Source organism: Nerophis ophidion, linkage group LG01, assembly GCF_033978795.1.
Source record: "Nerophis ophidion isolate RoL-2023_Sa linkage group LG01, RoL_Noph_v1.0, whole genome shotgun sequence".
Classification (NCBI taxonomy): Eukaryota; Metazoa; Chordata; class Actinopteri; order Syngnathiformes; family Syngnathidae; genus Nerophis; species Nerophis ophidion.
The window spans coordinates 89,252,357-89,277,863 of record NC_084611.1 but is presented as its reverse complement, the minus strand read 5'-3'; the positions used below and the strand labels follow the sequence as shown (position 1 = coordinate 89,277,863).

General features: G+C 33.2%; 1 protein-coding gene across 1 annotated transcript in view; it reads right to left on the bottom strand.

Annotated features, from left to right (window-relative positions):
- The window catches only part of lcor (ligand dependent nuclear receptor corepressor), a 141,044-nt gene that overhangs the window by 4,592 nt on the left and 110,945 nt on the right, over positions 1-25,507 (bottom strand). Inside the window, exons 4-6 of the mRNA XM_061914978.1 lie at positions 24,357-24,489; positions 12,007-12,399; positions 1,809-1,899 (exon numbers count right to left, since the gene is read on the bottom strand). Coding sequence (XP_061770962.1) covers positions 1,809-1,899; positions 12,007-12,399; positions 24,357-24,489 — 617 coding nt within the window. The remainder of the gene's footprint in view (positions 1-1,808; positions 1,900-12,006; positions 12,400-24,356; positions 24,490-25,507) is intronic.

The following is a 25,507-nucleotide window of genomic DNA, read 5'->3' as shown; positions in this document are numbered from 1 at the left end:
CATTTTAGCAGTCAAATGTTAGTTATGCTAACATTTTAGCAGTTAAATGCTAGAGACAATACTCTTAGTGATGCTGACATTTTAGCAGTCAAAGGCTAGTGACGATACTCTTAGTGATGCTAACATTTTAGCAGTCAAATGTTAGTGACAATACTCTTAGTGATGCTAACATTTTAGCAGTCAAATGCTAGTGACGCTACTCTTAGTGATGCTAACATTTTAGCAGTCAAATGCTAGTGACGCTATTCTTAGTGATGCTGACATTTTAGCAGTCAAAGGCTAGTGACAATACTCTTAGTGATGCTAACATTTTAGCAGTCAAATGCTAGTGACGCTATTCTTAGTGATGCTAACATTTTAGCAGTCAAATGCTAGTGACGCTATTCTTAGTGATGCTAACATTTTAGCAGTCAAATGCTAGTGACAATACTCTTAGTGATGCTAACATTTTAGCAGTCAAATGCTAGTGGCGCTACTCTTTGTGATGCTAACATTTTAGCAGTCAAATGCTAGTGACAATACTCTTAGTGATGCTAACATTTTAGCAGTCAAATGCTAGTGACGCTACTCTTTGTGATGCTAACATTTAGCAGTTAAATGCTAGTGACGCTACTCTTAGTGATGCTAACCTTTTAGCAGTCAAATGCTAGCGACGCTACTCTTTGTGATGCTAACATTTTAGCAGTCAAAGGCTAGTGACAATACTCTTAGTGATGCTAACATTTTAGCAGTCAAATGCTAGCGACGCTACTCTTAGTGATGCTAACATTTTAGCAGTCAAAGGCTAGTGACGCTACTCTTAGTGATGCTAACATTTTAGCAGTCAAATGCTAGTGACGCTACTCTTAGTGATGCTAACATTTTAGCAGTCAAAGGCTAGTGACAATACTCTTAGTGATGCTAACATTTTAGCAGTCAAATGCTAGTGACGCTACTCTTAGTGATGCTACCATTTTAGCAGTCAGATGCTAGTGACACTACTCTTAGTGATGCTAACATTTTACCAGTCAAAGGCTAGTGACAATACTTTTAGAGATGCTAACATTTTAGCAGTCAAATGCTAATGACGCTACTCTTAGTGATGCTAACATTTTAGCAGTCAAATGCTAATGACGCTACTCTTAGTGATGCTAACATTTTAGCAGTCAAAGGCTAGTGACAATACTCTTAGTGATGCTAACATTTTAGCAGTCAAAGGCTAGTGACAATACTCTTAGTGATGCTAACATTTTAGCAGTCAAATGCTAGTGACGCTACTCTTAGTGATGCTAACATTTTAGCAGTCAAATGCTAGTGACAATACTCTTAGTGATGCTAACATTTTAGCAGTCAAATGCTAGTGACGCTACTCTTAGTGATGCTAACATTTTAGCAGTCAAATGCTAGTGACGCTACTCTTAGTGATGCTAACATTTTAGCAGTCAAATGCTAGTGACGCAACTCTTAGTGATGCTAACATTTTAGCAGTCAAAGGCTAGTGACAATACTCTTAGTGATGCTAACATTTTAGCAGTCAAATGCTAGTGACGCTACTCTTAGTGATGCTAACATTTTACCAGTCAAAGGCTAGTGACAATACTTTTAGAGATGCTAACATTTTAGCAGTCAAATGCTAATGACGCTACTCTTAGTGATGCTAACATTTTAGCAGTCAAATGCTAGTGACAATACTCCTAGTGATGCTAACATTTTAGCAGTCAAAGGCTAGTGACAATACTCTTAGTGATGCCCAGGATTTGGTTGCTCCCCGTTAGCATTGAGTGGGGTGGAGTACAAGTGTCGGGGGGAAGCAGGGACGCGGGTCTTACCCTTTGAGCCCGTGTGCCGAGGAGAAGCCCGGGATGGTCTTGGGGCTGCCGGCACTCTGGCTCTTCTTGGTGGAGAGGTCCAAGACGCCGTCTGAGGAGAGAGTGATGTCAAGTTAGGAAATGTCTGGACGCAAACTCACTGAAGTTAGTGTGACTCGTCAACAACTTGGCAGTCCTTTGAAAAACAACTTTGTCCCGGACTCCAATCATCCTGTCAGGGCCAGCTGTGTTTCCATGGCGACACCACCATCTTTCTCTCTCCGCTTGCTCACTTTAGCTCAGAGGCGACTTCCACGTCTACGCTAATTACTTGTGTCTGCCTCGCTACTCGTTAGCCAGGAGGCGGCAACACTCACTGCTCTGCCAGGAAATCAGTCAGTCAATCAGTCAATCAATCCATCAATCAATCAATCAATTAAGCAACCAATCAGTCAGTCTATATATCAATACATCAAAAAATCAGTCAGTCAGTCAGTCAGTCCGTCAGTTAGTCAATAAATCAATCAATCAATAAACCAGTTAGTCAGTCAGTCAGTTAGTCAATAAATTAATAAATCAATCAATAAATTATTCAGTCAGTCAATAAATAAATCAATCAGTCAGTCAGTCAGTCAGTCAGTCAATAAATAAATCAATAAATCAATCAGTCAGTCAGTCAGTCAATAAATAAATCAATAAATCAACTAGTCAGTCAGTCAGTCAATGAATAAATCAATAAATCAATCAGTCAGTCAATACACAAATCAATAAATCAATCAGTCTGAGTCAGTTAGTAAGTCAATACATAAAACAATAAATCAATCAGTCTGTCAGTCAATAAATAAATCAAACAATCAATCAGTCAGTCAATAAATAAATCAATAAATCAGTCGGTCAATCAATCAATCAGTCAGTCAATAAATGAATCAATAAATCAATCGGTCAGCCAGTCAATAAATCAGTAAGTCAGTCAATACACAAATCAATAAATCACTTACTGAGTCTGTGAATAAATATAACAATAAATCAATCAGTCAGTCAGTCAGTCAATAAATAAATCTATAAACTAGTCAGTCAATCAATCAATCAATCAATCAATCAATCAATCAATCAATCAATCAATCAATCAATCAATCAATCAATCAATCAATCAATCAATCAATCAATCAGTCAGTCAGCCAGTCAGTCAGTCAGTCAGTCAGTCAATACATCAATCAATCAATCAATCAATCAATCAATCAATCAATCAATCAATCAATCAATCAATTAAAAAAATCAGTCAGTCAGTCCATCAGTCAGTCAATACATAAATCAATAACTCAATCAGTCAGTCAGTCAGTCTGTCAATAAATAAATCAATAATTCAATCAGTCAGTCGATAAATCAATCAATAAATCAATAAATCAATCAATCAATACATTTTTCAATCCATCATCAATCAATCAATCAATCAATCAATCAATCAATAAATCCATCCATCCATCAAGAAAACAAGAAAAGTATGATGTATGAATATATATATATATATATATATATATATATATATATATAAATATCATAAAAGTTTTGTGTATAAATATAAGAGTTTGTCGTAAAAGTGTTATTAAAAGTTTGGTGTACTATATTCCTCAATGATTGGTATATAGGTATAACGTTTAGTGTATGGATAACAAGTTTTGATGTATAGATATAACATTTGGTGTATGGATATAAAGTTTTGGTGTATAGATATGAAGTTTGGTGTATAGATAAAACGTTTGGTGTACAAATATAAAGTATTGGTGTGTAGATATTAAGTATTGGTGTATAGATATAAAGTTTGTTGTATAAATATAAAGTTTTGGTGTATAAATATAAAGTTTGTTGTGTAAATATAACGTTTTGGCGTATAGATATACATTTTGGTGTATAGATATAAAGTTTGGTGTATAAATATAAAGTTTTGGTGTATGGATATAAAGTTGGTGTATAAAATATAAAGTTTGGTCCATCGATATATTCGGCCTATCGATATAAAGTTTGGTGTATATATATAAAGTGTGGCATATAAATATAAAGTGTGGTGTACGGATATAACGTTTGGTGTATACAGATAAAGTTCGGTGTATAATCATAACACTTTGGCATATAGATATAAAGTTTGGCGTATAGGTATAAAGTTTGGTTATATACATACAGTTTGGGGTAAAAATATAGTTTGGTGTATAGATCAATCAATCAATCAATGTTTACTTATATAGCCCTAAATCACAAGTGTCTCAAAGGGCTGCACAAACCACCACGAAATCCTCGGTAGGCCCACATAAGGGCAAGGAAAACTTACACCCAGTGGGACGTCGGTGACAATGATGACTATGAGAACCTTGGAGAGGAGGAAAGCAATGGATGTCGAGCGGATCTAACATGATAATGTGAAAGTTCAATCCACAATGGATACAACACAGTCGCGAGAGTCCAGTCCAATATATATATATCCAGATATAATGTTTGGTGTAAAAATATTAAGTTTGGTGTATAGATATAACGTTTTGGCGTATACATATAACGTTTGGTGTATATATATATATATATATATATATATATATATAAAGTTTGGTTTATAAATATAAAATTGTGGTGTACAGATATAACATGTGGTGTGTATACAGATGAAGTGTGGTGTATAATTATACAATTTTGGCTTATAGATTTAAAGTTTGGTGTATGGATACAAAGTTTGGCATACAGATATAAAGTTTGGTGTATACATACAGTTTGGGGTAAAAATATAAGATTTGGTGTATAGATATAATGTTTGGTGTATAAATATTAAGTTTGGTGTATAGATATAACGTTTTGGCGTATACATATAGAGTTGTGTGTATATATATATATATATATATATATATATATATATATATATATATATATATATAAAGTTTGGTTTATAAATATATAAAGTGTGGTGTATAGATATACCGTTTGGTGTATACAGATAACGTTTGGTGTATAATTATAACATTTTGACATATAGATATAAAGTTTGTTGTATACATACAGTTTGGGGTAAAAATATAAAATTTAGTGTATAGATATAATGTTTGGTGTATAGATATTAAGTTAGGTGTATGGATATAATGTTTTGGCGTATACATATAAAGTTTGGTGTGTATATATAAAGTTTGGTTTATAAATATAAAATATGGTGTATAGATATACCGTCTGGTGTATACAGATAAAGTTTGGTGTATAATTATAGCATTTTGGCATATAGATATAAAGTTTGGTGTATAGATATAAAGTATGGTGTATAGATATACCGTTTGGTGTATACAGATAAAGTTTGGTGTATAATTATAGCATTTTGGCATATAGATATAAAGTTTGGTGTATAGATATAAAGTTTGGTGTAGCGATATAAAGTTTGGTGTCTAAACATGGGTAAGGTAGACATAAAGATGTCAACATCAAGGAGCACTAAGTGAAAGAAAGTGAAGTGGGACAAGTCAGGGAAATGTGAGAAGACAACATGTTGACCCCGGAACAGACTATTTGAATAATCCTGCTAACAAAGCAAAGCAAAAGGTTTTCTAGCATCAAGAGCCGACACGTCGCAGGCATGTTTTTCTTTCTCTGTTTTGGCGTCCGTAATCCCTAAAGTGCATCCGACCTTTGACCCGCGCCCTGCTAACTGGGCCACGGAGCCGCTGTGGCCCCGCTAATCTTCAGGAGCTTTTATCATTTAATCGCAGCAAATACATGAGGTGAGATTGGAAAACACTCCGGAGGCAGAAAAACAAGATGAATATGCTGCAAACAAACATCTGGCTGAAGGCCAAAGTTAATGGAAAAAATAAAACATTTTTAAAAATTAAATAGAAAGTGAGTTTACGTTAGCATTATTACCGTTAGCATGTTAGAAGGGAACAGTTAGCATACTTGCAAGACGGCACGTTCGTCCACCCTGGCGCCGAGTATCAAATGCCAAAATTTTAAAGTTAATAAAATGAGCTAAAAATGCTGGCGTCGTACATTAGCATGTTAAAGTTAGCATGCTAACATTAGCATGATAAAAAAGGAAAGTTACCATACTTCTAAGACTGTCAAGTATCAAAATCTAATAATTCTGGACGGACGCAAAAAATTGGCTAAAATACTAACATTCAGTTTTAAAATGCTAACTTTAGCATGCTAACATGGGAACGGCTAGCATTTTTTAAATATGGCACCATGTGTCGAAATCCATGATATTTAGGTTCACACATATATAATTAGCTAAATTGCCAGCAGAAAATATTAGCATGCTAACGGTAACATGTAAGCATAATGGCCGTTAGCATGCTGACGTTAGCATGATAAAAAAGGAAAGTTACCATACATCTAAGACTGTCAAGTATCAAAATCTAATAATTCTGGACGGACGCAAAAATTTGGCTAAAATACTAACATTCATTTCTAGAATGCTAACTTTAGCATGCTAACATGGGAACGGCTAGCATTTTTTAAATATGGCACCAAGTGTCCAAATCCATGATATTTAGGCTCAGACATATATAATTAGCTAAATTGCTAGTAGAAAATATTAGCATGCTAACGGTAACATGTAAGCATAATGGATGTTATCATGCTAACGTTAGCATGATAAAAAAAGGAAAGTTACCATACATCTAAGACTGTCAACTATCCAAATCCAATAATTCTGGACGGACGCAAAACATTTGCTAAAATACTAGCATTCTTTTTAGAATCCTAACTTTAGCTTGCTAACATGGGAACGGCTAGCATTTTTGAAATATGGCACCAAATGTCTAAATCCATGATATTTAGGTTCAGACATATATAATTAGCTAAATTGCTAGCAGAAAATATTAGCATGCTAACGGTAACATGTAATCATAATGGCCGTTAGCATGCTAACATTAGCATGATAAAAAAAGGAAAGTTACCATACGTCTAAGACTGTCAAGTATCAAAATCCAATAATTATGGACGGACGCAAAACATTTGCTAAAATACTAGCATTCATTTTAGAATGCTAACTTTAGAATGCTAACATGGGAACAGGTCGTTTTTTTTAAATATGGCACCAAGTGTCCAAATCCATGATATTTAGGCTCAGACATATATAATTAGCTAAATTGCTAGCAGAAAATATTAGCATGCTAATGGTAACATGTAAGCATAATGGCTGTTAGCATGCTGACGTTAGCATGATAAAAAAAGGAAAGTTACCATACTTCTAAGACTGTCAAGTATCAAAATCCAATAATTCTGGACGGACGCAAAACATTTGCTAAAATACTAGCATTAATTTTAGAATGCTAACTTTAGCATGCTAACATGGGAACAGGTATTTTATTTGAAATATGGCGCCAAGAGTCCAAATCAATCATATTTAGGTTCAGACATATATATTTAGCTAAATTGCTTGCAGAAAATTCTAGCATGCTAATGGTAACATGTAAGCATAATGGATGTTATCATGCTAACATTAGCATGATAAAAAAAGAAAGTTGCCATACGTCTAAGACTGTCAAGTATCAAAATCCAATCATTCCGGACGGACGCAAAACATTTGCTAAAATACTAGCATTCATTTTGGAATGCTAACTTTAGCATAATAACAGGTAGCATTTTTGAAATATGGCGCCAAGTGTCCAAATCCATGATATTTAGGTTCAGACAAATATAATTAGCTAAATTGCAAGCAGAAAATATTAGTATGCTAAGGGTAACACGTAAGCATAATGGCCGTTAGCATGCTAACGTTAGCATGATAAAAAAAGGAAAGTTACCATACGTCAAGTATCAAAATCCAATAATTCTAGACAGAAGCAAAACATTTGCTAAAATACAAGCATTCATTTTAGAATGCTAACTTTAACATGCTAACATGGGAACAGGTAGCATTTTTTAAATATGGCGCCAAGTGTCCAAATCAATGATATTTAGGTTCAGACATATATAATTAGCTAAATTGCTCGCAGAAAATTCTAGCATGCTAACGGTAACATGTAAGCATAATGGGTGTTATCATGCTAACGTTAGCATGCGAACTTTAGCATGATAAAAAAGGAAAGTTACCATATGTCTAAGACTGTCAGGTATCAAAATCCAATAATTCCGGACCGACGTAAAAAACTTGCTAAAATTCTAGCATTCAATTTTAGAATGCTAAATTTAGCATGCTAACATGGGAACGGCTAGCATTTTTGAAATATGGCGCCAAGTGTCCAAATCCATAATATTTAGGTTCAGATATATATAATTACCTTAATTGCTAGCAGAAAATATTAGCATGCTAACGGTAACATGTAAGCATAATGGCTGCAGAACTTTATGGTTTTACTGCGTGGCCAACAGTTGTTTGGGATATTTAAATATTCTTATTTGGGTATAGTTAAACACATGTATTTGAGATATTTAAATACATTTAATTGGGATATTTAAATACATTTATTTGGGATATTTGAATACATTTATTTAGGGTATTTAAATACATTTTTTGGGATATTTAAATACATTTTTGGGGGATATTTAGGTACATTTATTTGGGATATTTAAATACATTATTTAGCGATATTTATATACATTTATTTGAGATATTTAAAGACATTTATTTGCGATTTTTGTATACATTTATTTGAGATATTTATCTACATTCATTTGGGATGAATAAATGCAAATATTTGTGATATTCAAATATATTCATTTGGGATATTTAATATATTTATTTGTGATATTTAAATACCTTTATTTGGGATATTTAAAGACATGCAATTGTTATATTTAAATGCATTTATCTGGAATAATAAAAATAATGTATTTATGAAATTAAAATACATTAATTTGTGATATTTATTACATGTATTTGGGATGTATAAATATATTTATTTGGGATATTTAAATAAATTTATTTGGGGTATTTAAATACATTTAATTGCAATATTTACATATATTTGTTTGGGATATTTAAATACATGTTTTTGGGGGTATTTAAATACATTTTTGGGGGAAATTCAAATACATGTATTTGTGATATTTAATATATTTATTTCGGATATTTAAATACATTTATTTGGGGGTGTTTAAATACATTTATTTGCAATATTTACATACATTTGTTTGAGCTATTTATATACATTTATTTGGAATATTTAATTACCTTTATTTTATGATACGTATATACATTTATTTGGAATATTTAAATACATGTATTTGGGATATTTAAATACATTTATTTGGGATATTTTAATTCATTTATTTGGGGAAATTTAAATACATTTATTTGTGATATTTAATATATCTATTTGGGATATTTAAGTACATTTATTTGGGGTATTTAAATACATTTATTTGCGATATTTACATACATTTGTGTGGGATATTTAAATACATGTATTTGGAATATTTAATTACGTTTATTTTGTGATATGTATAAACATTTACTTGGGATATGTAAATACATTTATTTGGAATATTTAATATATTTATTTCGGATATTTAAATACATTTATTTGAGGTGCTTAAATACATTTATTTGCAATATTTACATACATTTGTTTGAGCTATTTATATACATTTATTTTGAATATTTAATTACATTTATTTTATGATACGTGTATACATTTATTTGGGATATTTAAATACATGTATTTGGGATATTTAAATAAATTTATTTGGGATATTTTAATACATTTATTTGGGGAAATTTAAATACATTTATTTGCTATATTTAATATATTTATTTGGGATATTTAAGTACATTTATTTGGGGTATTTAAATACATTTATTTGCAATATTTACATACATTTGTGTGGGATATTTAAATACATGTATTTGGAATATTTAATTACGTTTATTTTGTGATATGTATATACATTTACTTGGAATATTTAAATACATATATTTGGGATATTTAATATATATATTTGGGATATTTAAATAAATTTTTTGGGGTATTTAAATACATTTTTTGGGGAAATCCAAATACATTTATTTGTGATATTTAATATATTTATTTCGGATATTTAAATACATTTATTTGGGGTGTTTAAATACATTTATTTGCAATATTTACATACGTTTGTTTGAGCTATTTATATACATGTATTTGGAATATTTAATTACCTTTATTTTATGATATGTATATACATTTATTTGGGATATTTAAATACATGTATTTGGGATATTTAAATACATTTATTTGGGATATTTTAATACATTTATTTGGGGAAATTTAAATACATTTATTTGTGATATTTAATATATTTATTTGGGATATTTAAGTACATTTATTTGGGGTATTTAAATACATTTATTTGCAATATTTACATACATTTGTGTGGGATATTTAAATACATGTATTTGGGGTGTTTAAATACATTTATTTGCAATATTTACATACATTTGTTTGAGCTATTTATATACATTTATTTGGAATATTTAATTACTTTTATTTTATGATATGTATATACATTTATTTGGGATATTTAAATACATTTATTCGGGATATTTTAATACATATATTTGGGATATTTATATACATTTTGGGGGGAAATTTAAATACATTTATTTGTGATATTTAATATATTTATTTGGGATATTTAAGTATATTTAGTTGGGGTATTTAAATACATTTATTTGCAATATTTACATACATTTGTGTGGGATATTTAAATACATGTATTTGGAATATGTAATTACGTTTATTTTGTGATAAGTATATACATTTATTTGGGATATTTAAATACATTTATTTGGGATATTTTAATACATATATTTGGGATATTTAAAACATTTTTGGGGAGAAATGCAATACATTTATTTGTGATATTTAATATATTTATTTGGGATATTTAAATTCATTTATTTGGGATATTTAATATATTTATTTGGGATATTGAAATGTTTTGGGGGGAGAAATGCAAATACATTTATTTGTGATATTTAATATATTTATTTGGGATATTTAAATACATTTATTTGCAATATTTACATACATTTGTTTGAGCTATTTATATACATTTATTTGGAATATTTAATTACTTTTATTTTATGATATGTATATACATTTATTTGGGATATTTAAATACATTTATTCGGGATATTTTAATACATATATTTGGGATATTTATATACATTTTGGGGGGAAATTTAAATACATTTATTTGTGATATTTAATATATTTATTTGGGATATTTAAGTATATTTAGTTGGGGTATTTAAATACATTTATTTGCAATATTTACATACATTTGTGTGGGATATTTAAATACATGTATTTGGAATATTTAATTACGTTTATTTTGTGATAAGTATATACATTTATTTGGGATATTTAAATACATTTATTTGGGATATTTTAATACATATATTTGGGATATTTAAAACATTTTTGGGGAGAAATGCAATACATTTATTTGTGATATTTAATATATTTATTTGGGATATTTAAATTCATTTATTTGGGATATTTAATATATTTATTTGGGATGTTGAAATGTTTTGGGGGGAGAAATGCAAATACATTTATTTGTGATATTTAATATATTTATTTGGGATATTTAAATACATTTATTTTCAATATTTACATATATTTGTTTGAGCTATTTGAATACATTTATTTGTAATATTTAATTACCTTTATTTTATGATACGTATATACATGTATTTGGGATATTTAAATACATGTATTTGGAATATTTAAATACATTCATTCGGGTTATTAAATACATTTATTTGGGATATTTAATACATTTGTTTGAGATGATTAATACATTTATTTGGGATATTCAAAGAAATGTATTTGGGATATTAAAATACTTTTATTTGTGATATTTAATATATTTTTAGGGGATATTTAAATACATTTATTTGGGATATTTGAATACATTTATTTGTGATATTTAATATATTCATTTGGGATATTAAAATACTTTTATTTGTGATATTTAATATATTTTTGGGGGATATTTAAATACATTTATTTGGGATATCTGCTGTTGTGTGAAAGCCAAAACCCCAAAACCAAGGAAGCTTAGCTTAAGCGGCTTCCTAAAAGCCGTGCTTAGCGAGGGCGGGCGGTCACGAGCGGCGAGCTGTCGACAGCCGGGTCGGGAATCGAACCGCGACCTCCCGCTGTGCCGCGTTTAATTAAACGAGTATGATGTGTGAGCTCGTTAATTGGATGTGTGGCCCCGCCCACCTTGTGTGTGTGTGTGTGTGTGTGTGTCTCACCCTGCTGCGTTGGCTCCGCCTCCATCTGGCTCTTCTTGACGGTCAGGTCCAGCGGGCCGTCCTGGTCGGCCATGAGCAGCTTGCTGAGGACGGGGTTCTGTGCGGAGGCGGCGGCCGTGGCTCCGCCCTCGGCGCAGGCGGCGGCGGCGGGGCTGAGGTCCGGCGGCGGGGACGAGGAGGCGGACGACGGGGGCGAGGCGGGGGCGGGCGCGGGCCCCGGGGAGCGAGGGGCGGCGGCTCTGGGCAGGCTTTGGTCCTTCATGGTGCCGTTGGGCGGGGGCGGGTCGTCCTGAGTAGTTTTTGAGGTATATTCGGCGGCGAACTGGCGGATCATTCGCTGCATGATCTCACGGGCCACTAGGGGGATGTGAGGGTCGGACAAACTTGGCAGTTCTGGGGAGACAAAAAAAAAACAAAAAACTGAAGAGGCCGTGAGAACTCCGGACTCCCTCCAGGAACATGAGCCCGTCTCATCCTGAATAATCCCTGTGAGGATGAAATAATCCCCAAACCAGCGCTAATCCCGCCTCTCACACCCAGGACCCAGGAACTCCAAACACCATTTATCCGCTTTTACTTCTGCTGGAGACCAGCAAAAACCCTCGAGCATCATTAACACATACTGTATTGCTGGAGACCAGCAAAAACCCTCGAGCATCATTAACACATACTGTATTGCTGGAGACCAGCAAAAACCCTCGAGCATCATAAGCACATACTGTATTGCTGGAGACCAGCAAAAACCCTCGAGCATCATTAACACATACTGTATTGCTGGAGACCAGCAAAAACTCTCGAGCATCATTAACACATACTGTATTGCTGGAGACCAGCAAAAACCCTCGAGCATCATTAACACATACTGTATTGCTGGAGACCAGCAAAAACTATCGAGCATCATTAGCACATACTGTATTACTGGAGACCAGCAAAAACCCTCGAGCATCATTAACACATATTGTATTGCTGGAGACCAGCAAAAACTATCGAGCATCATTAGCACATACTGTATTGCTGGAGACCAGCAAAAACCCTCGAGCATCATTAACACATACTGTATTGCTGGAGACCAGCAAAAACCCTCAAGCATCATTAAAACATACTGTATTGCTGGAGACCAGCAAAAACCCTCGAGCATCATAAGCACATACTATATTGCTGGAGACCAGCAAAAACCTTCGGGCATCATTAACACATACTGTATTGCTGGAGACCAGCAAAAACCCTCGAGCATCATTAACACATACTGTTTTGCTGGAGACCAGCAAAAACCCTCGAGCATCATTAACACATACTGTATTGCTGGAGACCAGCAAAAACCCTCGAGTATCATTAACACATACTGTATTGCTGGAGACCAGCAAAAACCCTGGAGCATCATTAACACATACTGTATTGCTGGAGACCAGCAAAAACCCTCGAGCATCATTAGCACATACTGTATTGCTGGAGACCAGCAAAAACCCTCGAGCATCATAAGCACATACTGTATTGCTGGAGACCAGCAAAAACCCTCCAGCATCATTAGCACATACTGTATTGCTGGAGACCAGCAAAAACCCTCGAGCATCATTAACACATACTGTATTGCTGGAGACCAGCAAAAACCCTCCAGCATCATTAACACATACTGTATTGCTGGAGACCAGCAAAAACCCTCCAGCATCATTAGCACATACTGTATTGCTGGAGACCAGCAAAAACCCTCCAGCATCATTAACACATACTGTATTGCTGGAGACCAGCAAAAACCCTCGAGCATCATTAACACATACTGTATTGCTGGAGACCAGCAAAAACCCTCGAGCATCATTAACACATACTGTATTGCTGGAGACCAGCAAAAACCCTCGAGTATCATTAACACATACTGTAATGCTGGAGACCAGCAAAAACCCTCGAGCATAATTTTTTTTTATTAGGACATCAAGGGCCCCTTTTCTTTTTACGCTACTTTTAAACAATAATTTTTTTTAGGTTACTTTTGTACACTAGATTTTTCTACGCTACTTTTAAGCAATTCTTGTTTTACGTTACTTTTGTACGCTACATTTGTGTACGCTGCTTTTTTGTGCACTACTTTTGTACGCTACATTTGTACAGTATTTTTTTGTACAGTACTTTTTTATACGCTACTTTTGTAGGCTACTTTTGTAGGCTACTTTTATATTCAACTTTTAAAATATACTTTTGTAAGCTACTTTTAAATGCTAACTTTGTAGGCTACATTCAAACAATACTTTTGTATGCTACTTTTGTACGCTACTTTTGAATACTACTTTTGTATTCAACTTTTAAAAGATACTTTTGTACGCTACTTTTGTAACCTACTTTTAAATGCTAAGTTTGTAGGCTACATTCAAAGAATACTTTTTTATACTACTTTTGTACGCTACTTTTAATTCGCGACTTTTGTAGGCTACATTTAAACAATACTTTTTACGCTACTTTTGTATGCTACTTTTGTAAGCTAATTTTGTAGGCCAATTTTGTGCGCTACTTTTAAATGCTACTTTTGTAGGCTACTCTTAAACAATACTTTTTTTTACGCTACTTTTGTCCACAACTTTTGTACGCTACTTCTGTATGCTACTTTTGTATGCTACTTTTGTATGGTAGTTTTTTATGCTACTTTTGTATGTTACTTTTGTAAGCTAATATTGTAGGCTAATTTCGTACGCTACTTTTAAATGCTACTTTTATTGGATACTGTTAAACAATACTTTTTTGTGCACTACTTTTGTACTCTTCTGTTTTAGGCAACTTCTATAGGCTACTTTTAAACGCTCTTTTGCAGGATACTTTTGTACGCTACTTTTAAACTATACTTTTGTACGCTACTTTTGTAAGCTACTTTTGTAACCTACTTTTAAATGCTAAGTTTGTAGGCTACATTCAAACAATACTTTTTTATGCTACTTTTGTACGTTACTTTTAATTTGCGACTTTTGTAGGCTACATTTAAACAATACTTTTTACGCTACTTTTGTATGCTACTTTTATATGTTACTTTTGTAAGCTAATTTTGCAGGCCAATTTTGTACGCTACTTTTAAATGCTACTTTTGTAGGCTACTCTTAAACAATACTTTTTTTGTACGCTACTTTTGTCCACAACTTTTGTACGCTACTTTTGTATGCTACTTTTGTATGCTACTTTTGCATGCTGCTTTTAAATGCTTCTTTTATAGGCTACTTTTAAACAATACTTTTTAGGGTACTTTTGTACGCTACTTTTATAAGCTACTTTTGTACGCTACTTTTGTATGGTACTTTTTTATGCTACTTTTGTATGTTACTTTTGAAAGCTAATATTGTAGGCTACTTTTGTACGCTACTTTTAAATGCTACTTTTGTAGGCTACTCTTAAACAATACTTTTTTGTACGCTACTTTTGTCCACAACTTTTGTATGCTACTTTTGTATGCTACTTTTAAATGCTTCTTTTATAGGCTACTTTTAAACAATACTTTTTAGGGCACTTTTGTACGCTACTTTTGTACGCTACTTTTGTACGCTACTTTTGTACGCTACTTTTGTAAGCTACTTTTGTATGCTACTTTTGTAGGCTACTTTTAAACAATACTTTTAGGGCACTTTTGTACGCTACTTTTGTACGCTACTTTTGTACGCTACTTTTGTAAGCTACTTTTGTACGCTACTTTTGTATGGTACTTTTTATGCTACTTTTGTATGTTACTTTTGTAAGCTAATATTGTAGGCTACTTTTGTACGCTACTTTTAAATGCTACTTTTGTAGGCTACTCTTAAACAATACTTTTTTGTACGCTGCGTTTGTGCGCTACTTTTGTACTCTTCTGTTTTAGTCAACTTTTACAGGCTACTTTTAAACGCTCTTTTGCAGGATACTTTTGTACGCTACTATTGTAAACTACTTTTATACGCTACTTTTGTAGGCTACTTTTGTTGTCATCCCACAGATCTCATCTGGTCTCGATAGTGAGCGTTACATAACTCCATTCTTCTTCCGCCTGGCTGCAGCGCAGTGGTTTGGAATTCTCCTGCAGGCCGACTGGAAGTAAAGCAATCTTTTATTGAGCACGCGCAGCATCTTAGAGGAGCAGAGAAGAAGGAGAAGATGAGGAAGGAGAAGGAGAAAAAGGAAAAGAGGAAGAGGAAGAAGAAGAAAAAGAAAGAACAAGAGGAAATGGAAGAGGAAGGTAGAAAAGAAGAAGAATAAGTAGAAGTAGAAGAAGAAGAAGAAGAAGAGGAAGAGGAAGAAGAATAAAAAGAAAGAGAAGAAGAGGAAATGGAAGAGGAAGGTAGAAAAGAAGAAGAAGAAGTAGAAGTAGAAGAAGAACAACAAGAAGAAGAGGAAATGGAAGAAGAAGGAATAAAAGAAAAACAAGAACAAGAAGAAGAAGAAAAAGAAAAAGAAGAAGAAGAAGAAGGAAACGGAGAAGACGAAAAAAATTATAATAAAAAGAACGCTAGTTTTGTATGCCACTTTTGTAGGCTACTTTTGTAGGTTACTTTTGTACACTACTTTTGTACGCTACTTTTGTACACTCCTTTTGTACGCTACTTTTGTACGCTACTTTTGTACGCTACTTTTGTAGGCTACTTTTGTAGGTTACTTTTGTACACTACTTTTGTACGCTACTATTGTACACTCCTTTTGTACGCTACTTTTGTACGCTACTTTTGTAGGCTACTTTTGTAGGTTACTTTTGTACACTACTTTTGTACGCTACTTTTGTACACTCCTTTTGTACGCTACTTTTGTACGCTACTTTTGTACACTCCTTTTGTACGCTACTTTTGTCCGCTACTTTTGTCCGCTACTTTTGTAGTTTACTTTTGTAGGTTACTTTTGTACACTACTTTTGTACGCTACTTTTGTACACTCCTTTTGTACGCTACTTTTGTACGCTACTTTTGTACGCTACTTTTGTAGGCTACTTTTGTACACTACTTTTGTACGCTACTTTTGTACACTCCTTTTGTACGCTACTTTTGTACGCTACTTTTGTACGCTACTTTTGTAGGCTACTTTTGTAGGTTACTTTTGTACACTACTTTTGTACGCTACTTTTGTACACTCCTTTTGTACGCTACTTTTGTACGCTACTTTTGTAGGCTACTTTTGTAGGTTACTTTTGTACACTACTTTTGTACGCTACTTTTGTACACTCCTTTTGTACGCTACTTTTGTACACTCCTTTTGTACGCTACTTTTGTACGCTACTTTTGTAGGCTACTTTTGTAGGTTACTTTTGTACACTACTTTTGTACGCTACTTTTGTACACTCCTTTTGTACGCTACTTTTGTAGGCTACTTTTGTAGGTTACTTTTGTACACTCCTTTTGTACGCTACTTTTGTACACTCCTTTTGTACGCTACTTTTGTACACTCCTTTTGTACGCTACTTTTGTAGGCTACTTTTGTAGGTTACTTTTGGACACTCCTATTGTACGCTACTTTTGTAGGCTACTTTTGGCGCTAGTTTTGTAGGCTACTTTTTTCCGCTACTTTTGTCCGCTACTTTTGTACGCTACTTTTGTACGCTACTTTTGTACGCTACTTTTGTACAGTCCTTTTTTCCGCTACTATTGTACGCTACTATTATACGCTACTTTTCTACGCTACTTTTGTAGGCTACTTTTGTAGGCTACTTTTGTAGGCTACTTTTGTAGGCTACTTTTGTCTGCTATTTTGTACGCTACTTTTGTAGGCTACTTTTGTACACTTCTTTTGTACACTCCTTTTTTCCGCTACTTTTGTACGCTACTTTTGTACGAGCCTTTTTTCCGCTACTTTTGTAGGTTACTTTTATAGGATACTTTTGTAAGCTACTTTTGTACGCTACTTTTGTCCGCTACTTTTGTCCGCTACTTTTTTGCGCTACTTTTGTCTGCCACTTTTGTCCGCTACTTTTGTCCGCTACTTTTGTAGGCTACTTTTGTATGCTAATTATATAGGTTACTGTTGTACGCTACTTTTGTACGCTCCTTTTGTACGCTCCTTTTGTACGCTCCTTTTTTCCGCTCCTTTTTTCCGCTACTTTTGTAGGCTACTTTTGTCTGCTATTTTGTACGCTACTTTTGTAGGTTACTTTTGTACGCTACTTTTGTACACTTCTTTTGTACACTTCTTTTGTACATTCCTTTTTTCCGCTACTTTTGTGGGCTACTTTTGGATGCTATTTTTGTACACTTCTTTTGTACATTCCTTTTTTCCGCTACTTTTGTGGGCTACTTTTGGATGCTTTTTTTGTACGCTACTTTTGTACACTCCTTTTATCCGCTACTTTTGTAGGCTACTTTTGGATGCTATTTTTGTACTCTACTTTTGTACATTCCTTTTTTCCGCTACTTTTGTAGGCTACTTTTGGATGCTATTTTTGTACTCTACTTTTGTACATTCCTTTTTTCCGCTACTTTTGTAGGTTAATTTTGTAGGATCCTTTGTAGGATACTTTTGTAAGCTACTTTTGTACGCTACTTTTGTCCGCTAATTTTGTCCGCTAATTTTGTCCGCTACTTTTTTCCGCTACTTTTGTCTGCCACTTTTGTCCGCTACTTTTGTCCGCTACTTTTGTCCGCTACTTTCGGAGGCTACTTTTGTATGCTAATTTTATAGGTTACTGTTGTACGCTACTTTTGTACGCTACTTTTGTACGCTACTTTTTTACACTACTTTTCTACACTACTTTTCTCCACTCCTTTTTCCGCTACTTTGGTAAGCTACTTTTGTAAGCTACTTTTGTAAGCTACTTTTGTAAGCTACTTTTGTACGCTACTCTTGTATGTTTTTTTTTTTATAGGCTACTTTTGTACGCTACTTTTGTACACTCCTTTTATCCGCTACTTTTGTAGGCTACTTTTGTACACTATTTTTGTAGGTTACTTTTGTACTCTACTTTTGTACACTCCTTTTTTCCGCTACTTTTGTAGGCTACTTTTGTTGGTTACTTTTTTACGCTACTTTTGTAGGCTACTTTCGTAGACTACTTTTACAGGTTACTTTTGTACACTACTTATATACACTACTTTTGTACACTACTTATATACACTACTCTTGTCTGATACTTTTGTACGCTACTTTTGTCCGCTATTTTTGTAGGCTACTATTGTACTCTACTTTTGTACGCTACATTCCTAGGCTACTTTTGTAGGCTACTTTCGTAGGCCACTTTTGTAGTTTACTTTTGTACACTACTTATATACAGTACTTTTGTACGCTACTTTTGGAGGCTACTTTTGTACGCTACTCTTGTATGTTTTTTTTATAGGCTACTTTTGTACACTCCTTTTGTCCGCTGCTTTTGTACGCTATTTTTGTAGGTTACTTTGGTACACTACTTTTTTCCGCTACTTTTGTAGGCTACTTTTGTTGGTTACTTTTGTACGCTACTTTTGTAGGCTACTTTCGTAGACTACTTTTACAGGTTACTTTTGTACACTACTTATATACACTACTTTTGTACACTACTTATATACACTACTCTTGTCTGCTACTTTTGTAGGCTATTATTGTACTCTACTTTTGTACGCTACATTCCTAGGCTACTTTTGTGGGCTACTTTCGTAGGCTACTTTTGTAGGTTACTTTTGTACACTCGTTTTATCCGCTACTTTTGTAGGCTACTTTTGTACACTATTTTTGTAGGTTACTTTTGTACTCTACTTTTGTACACTCCTTTTTTCCGCTACTTTTGTAGGCTACTTTTGTTGGTTACTTTTTTACGCTACTTTTGTAGGCTACTTTCGTAGACTACTTTTACAGGTTACTTTTGTACACTACTTATATACACTACTTTTGTACACTACTTATATACACTACTCTTGTCTGATACTTTTGTACGCTACTTTTGTCCGCTATTTTTGTAGGCTACTATTGTACTCTACTTTTGTACGCTACATTCCTAGGCTACTTTTGTAGGCTACTTTCGTAGGCCACTTTTGTAGTTTACTTTTGTACACTACTTATATACAGTACTTTTGTACGCTACTTTTGGAGGCTACTTTTGTACGCTACTCTTGTATGTTTTTTTTATAGGCTACTTTTGTACACTCCTTTTGTCCGCTGCTTTTGTACGCTATTTTTGTAGGTTACTTTGGTACACTACTTTTTTCCGCTACTTTTGTAGGCTACTTTTGTAGGATACTTTTGTTGGTTACTTTTGTACGCTACTTTTGTAGGCTACTTTCGTAGACTACTTTTACAGGTTACTTTTGTACACTACTTATATACACTACTTTTGTACACTACTTATATACACTACTCTTGTCTGCTACTTTTGTAGGCTATTATTGTACTCTACTTTTGTACGCTACATTCCTAGGCTACTTTTGTGGGCTACTTTCGTAGGCTACTTTTGTAGGTTACTTTTGTACACTACTCATATACACTACTTTTGTACGCTACTTTTGTAGGTCACTTTTGTAGGTCACTTTTGTAGGCTACTCTTATAGGCTACTTTAGTTCGATACTTTTCTATAATACTTATATACTTATATACACTACTTGTGTACGCTACTTTTGTACACTACTTTTGTACACTACTTTTATACAATACTTTTGTACGCTACTTTTATACACTACTTTTGTACGCTACATTTCGAGGCTTCTTTTGTGCACTACTTTCATACACTTTCTAAGCTACCTTTCTGTGCTACTTTTCTACGCTACAAGGTATGTCTGCGCCATGGAAGCAGATATTAATCAGTTCAGTCGAGGGCAGAAAAGTGGGTCAGCCTCGGTGGCCCAGATTCCAACTGCTTCAGTTTGGTTTACCTGCGGGGCACAAACTGCTGTGCCCCAAATGTAAATCTTGGGGAAAGTTTCAATTTGGCATCCCTTAGGCTTTCGTCTTTGGCCCCTTTTGACTCTTTACTCTCGAGAATAGAAACAACATTTTAACTTGGACGCCACGAGGCAAACTTGTAGACGTTTGAAGGTAAAACAAGGTTTTTTCATCTGGAACATTCAGTACGGTAAAAAGAGGAAGTGATTCCCACACGGCGCGCAATAAAAGCGAGGGACAGGAAGTCTTCATATCAGAGGAGTTTAAAGGGCGGCATCTGCAGCACGCTGATCATTATTTAGCGACCTACGGCACTTGTAAATATACGAATACATTAAAAAGTGGAATAAAAGAGCAAACAGGTGAAATGTAAGGAGAACAAGTTGCAATGTTGACTCTAATCACGCTAGTTTTATTAACTTTCATTGCCCTAGAAATAAAAACTAAACCCAAATCACTGTCATTATTGTTATTATTACAATTATTTCACATTAATATTTCACTTTGAAATATTTAATTTGATTTAAAACATAAAAAAATACTAACGGATAGATTGAGAAAGTTGATCTAGAAATTCAAGCGTTGAGAAAAATAAAAAATACAAATAAAATAAAAAATAAAAATATACAGCATTATTTTTAACACTTTTATGAGTGGGACCCTTTTGGATCCCTGAGAATTTCAGCGTGATTTTTTTTAAAAAACTGTCTTGGCACAAAAAAATAATACTGAATCAAAATCAATGTTGTTATTAATTAACGACTTGGTTACAATTATTTCTAGTTGATATTCCACTTTGAAATATTTAATTTAATTTGAAACATCAAAAAATAATAACGTATAGATCAAAAGTTGATTTAGAAATGTAATCTATTAAAAAACAACATATATATATATATATATATATATATATATACATATATATATATATATACACACATATATATATATATATATATATATATATATATATATATATATATATATATATATATATATATATATATATATATTATTTTTAACACTTTTGTGAGTGGGACCCTTTTGGGTCCCTGAGAATTTCAGTGTGATTTTTTTTTTTTAAAACTGTAATAATGAATCAAAGTCAATGGTGTTATAAATGAATGTCATATTTAAGGCCCCAAATTCTTCACATCAAATACTCCACTTTGAAAAATGTTTGGGGTCGTTGCATAGTTTGTGTTTTTGCCATAAAAAAATTTACTTTTCTAAAAAGTTAAAAAAATTTAAAAATAAAACCTTTCATAATAACTTAATATTGGCAAGTTTTAAGTGTAAAAAAACAAAGACAAAAGAACTTATTTTTACATTTTTATGACTGAGACCCTTCTGGGTCCCCTTGAAGGGAGCCGTAATGGATTAAGAAAATTATAATAATATATACATATATATATTGTTGGTATGTTAGCACATTACTATAGCATATATATATATATATATATATAATATATATATATATATATATATATATATATATATATATATATTCCTCAACATTATTTTTATTTATCAGACAATTATATGCGAGCACTTTGTAGTCTTTTGTTCACTTCCTGCACGCAAACTGTGGCCTTAAAAGTGAGGTACTTCAACTGGTACCACAAGTAGACGCCTGCCAAACACTTGGATTTTCAGTCTCATTATTAGCTCGTCTCCAATCAAAATTGGGACTCTAAATATAGAGCAACAAAATGTATTAAAATGTTGAAATTAATCTCTCCACTCCAGGTGGGAGGAGAAACCATTACGTTCAGTGTGTGTGTGTGTGTGTGTGTGTGTGTGTGTGTGGAATACACTCTGGTTTTACATTCCCTGACAGGAATATTTGGGGGGGGGGGGGGGGGTTCCTCACATTATTAATTTCCCTGCGGAATCAACCAAATTTCCAGAAGTAACCTGCATGGATACACCTTGGAAATGAAAACCATGACTGGAGGGAGCGCACTAATGAGCGTCAACTTTGCTCATGTCTGTGTGTGTGTGTGTGTGTGTTTGGGTGGAATGTGTGTGTTTTTGTATTAGTACCCCCCTTGAGACATCAACAAGGAAAGGTAGCTTCCATATGAGGAGGTATGAACAAGTTAGGACAACGAAATCATGGTCTCAATAGGGAAAAGTTTCATTTGCACCCCTGGTGGTGAAATCTATCATATATCAACATATGAAATAACAAGTGTGGGTAAAAATGTAAAGTGCTACCTCTCTGGTCAACATATGTAATAACAAGTGTGTGTAAGAAATTAAAATGCGCCCCTTTTGACCAAAATTAATTTAAAAAAAAATAATAATAATAAAATAAAATAAAATAAAAAATATAAATAAATAAATAAATAAAAAAAAAAAAAAAATATATATATATATATATATATATATATGTATATATATATACATAGAGACATACTGTAATAACTTGAAGTAAATCATGAAGATTAAAAAAACAATTAAATAAAAAAAAATAAAAGCTTCCTTTTTTATGTTTGCATAGTATGTATATATTATTAATGTTGTAAAAACAAATATTTATATATCTAGAAAGGGTGGTCCTAAAGAGGTATTTTTCAGAGGTCTCAAGAAGGTAAGAAATACAAGTGTATGTGTGTGTGTGTTCTTGTCTTTCTTCCCTTCTTGAGACATCAACAAGGAAAAGTAGCTTCCATATGAGGAGTTGTGAACAAGTTAGGACATAAGTCATGGTCCCGATACAGAAAGACATTGCATCTTGTAGAGAATGTCTCATTTGCACCCCTGGTGGAGACATCTATCATATATCAACATATGAAATAACAAGTGTGTGTAAGAAATTGAAATTCTCCCCCTTTGATCAAAGTTAATAAAAAAAAAAAAATAAATAAAATATATAAATATATATATATGTACATAGAGACATACTGTAATAACTTGAAGTAAGTAATGAAGATTAAAAAATAATTACTAAAACAACATGTTCCCCCAAAAAATAAAAGCTTTCTTTTTTTTATATATACAGAGTATGTATATATTATTAATTTTGTAAAAACAAATATTTATATATCTAGAAAGGGTGGTCCAAAAGAGGTATTTTTCAGAGGTCTCAGGAGGTAAGAAATACAAGCGTATGTGTGTGTGTTCTTGTATTTCTTCCCTTCTTGAGACATCAACAAGGAAAAGTAGCTTCCATATGAGGAGGTGTGAACAAGTTAGGACATAAGTCGTGGTCCCGATACGGAAAGACATTGCATCTTATAGAGAATGTCTCATTTGCACCCCTGGTGAAGACATCTATCATATATCAACATATGAAATAACAAGTGTGTGTAAAAAATTGAAATGCTCCCCCTTTGATCAAAAAAGTATATATATATATATATATATATATATATATATATATATATATATATGTACATAGAGACATACTGTAATAACTTGAAGTAAGTAATGAAGATCAAAAAACAATTACTAAAACAAAATTCTACAAAAAAAAATAAAAGCTTTATATCTAGAAAGTGTGGTCCTAAAGAGGTAGGCATTTTTCGTAGGTCTGAAGAAGGTCGGAACTACAAGAATGTGTGTGTGTGCTCACCTTTCCTGTGGAACACAGCATTGAGGAAGTCTTGAGCTTGTCTCTCCAGCCGGCTGATCCGAGACCGCTCCTGTTTGGGGTCGTCACACTCCGACAGCACCTGGCTGCCGGCACAGACCTCGGCGCTTCGCTCCTGCGGAGCACGGAAGGCAAGAAGCGGGTCAGTACCGACCGGGACCGAGGCCGTTTTTTTTTTTTAAAGGCACTTGAACGGCGGCAAAGACCGTCACACCAAAATCGATCAATTAGGTCACATGACTTCACTTGGGCCGCTGACTTGGTGAGATGGCAGGTCGCCGATTGTAAGTGCATTATTTTCCCCTTGACATTTTAAACTCAATAATTTGGTCGCATTTTTTATGCACTTAACTAACCAGTTTTTATATGTATATATATATATATATATATATATATATATATATGCATACATATAAACATACTTACTGTATATACATACATACATACATATACACATAAATACATACATACATATATACATACATATATACGTAAATACAATTTATATACATACAATATATACATACATACATTTATATACATACATATATACATATATACATACATACATACATACATACATATATATATTTATATATATATGCATACATACAAACACACTTACTGTATATACATACATACATACATATATACATACATACATATATACATATATATATATATACGTAAATACAATTTATATACATATATACATACAATATATACATACATATATATATATACATACATACATACATACATATATACATACATACATACATACATACATACATACATACATACATACATACACAGATACACAAATGTATATACATATATACATAGATACTTACATACATACAGTATATAGACATACATATATAGATATATACATATATATGTATGTTGTTGGCGACTTGTCCAGGGTGTACACCGCCTTCCGCCCGATTGTAGCTGAGATAGGTGCCAGTGCCCCCCGCGACCCCAAAAAGGGAATAAGCGGTAGAAAATGGATGGATGGATGGATATATAGATATATACATATATATGTATGTTGTTGGCGACTTGTCCAGGGTGTACACCGCCTTCCGCCCGATTGTAGCTGAAATAAGCACCAGCGCCCCCCGCGACCC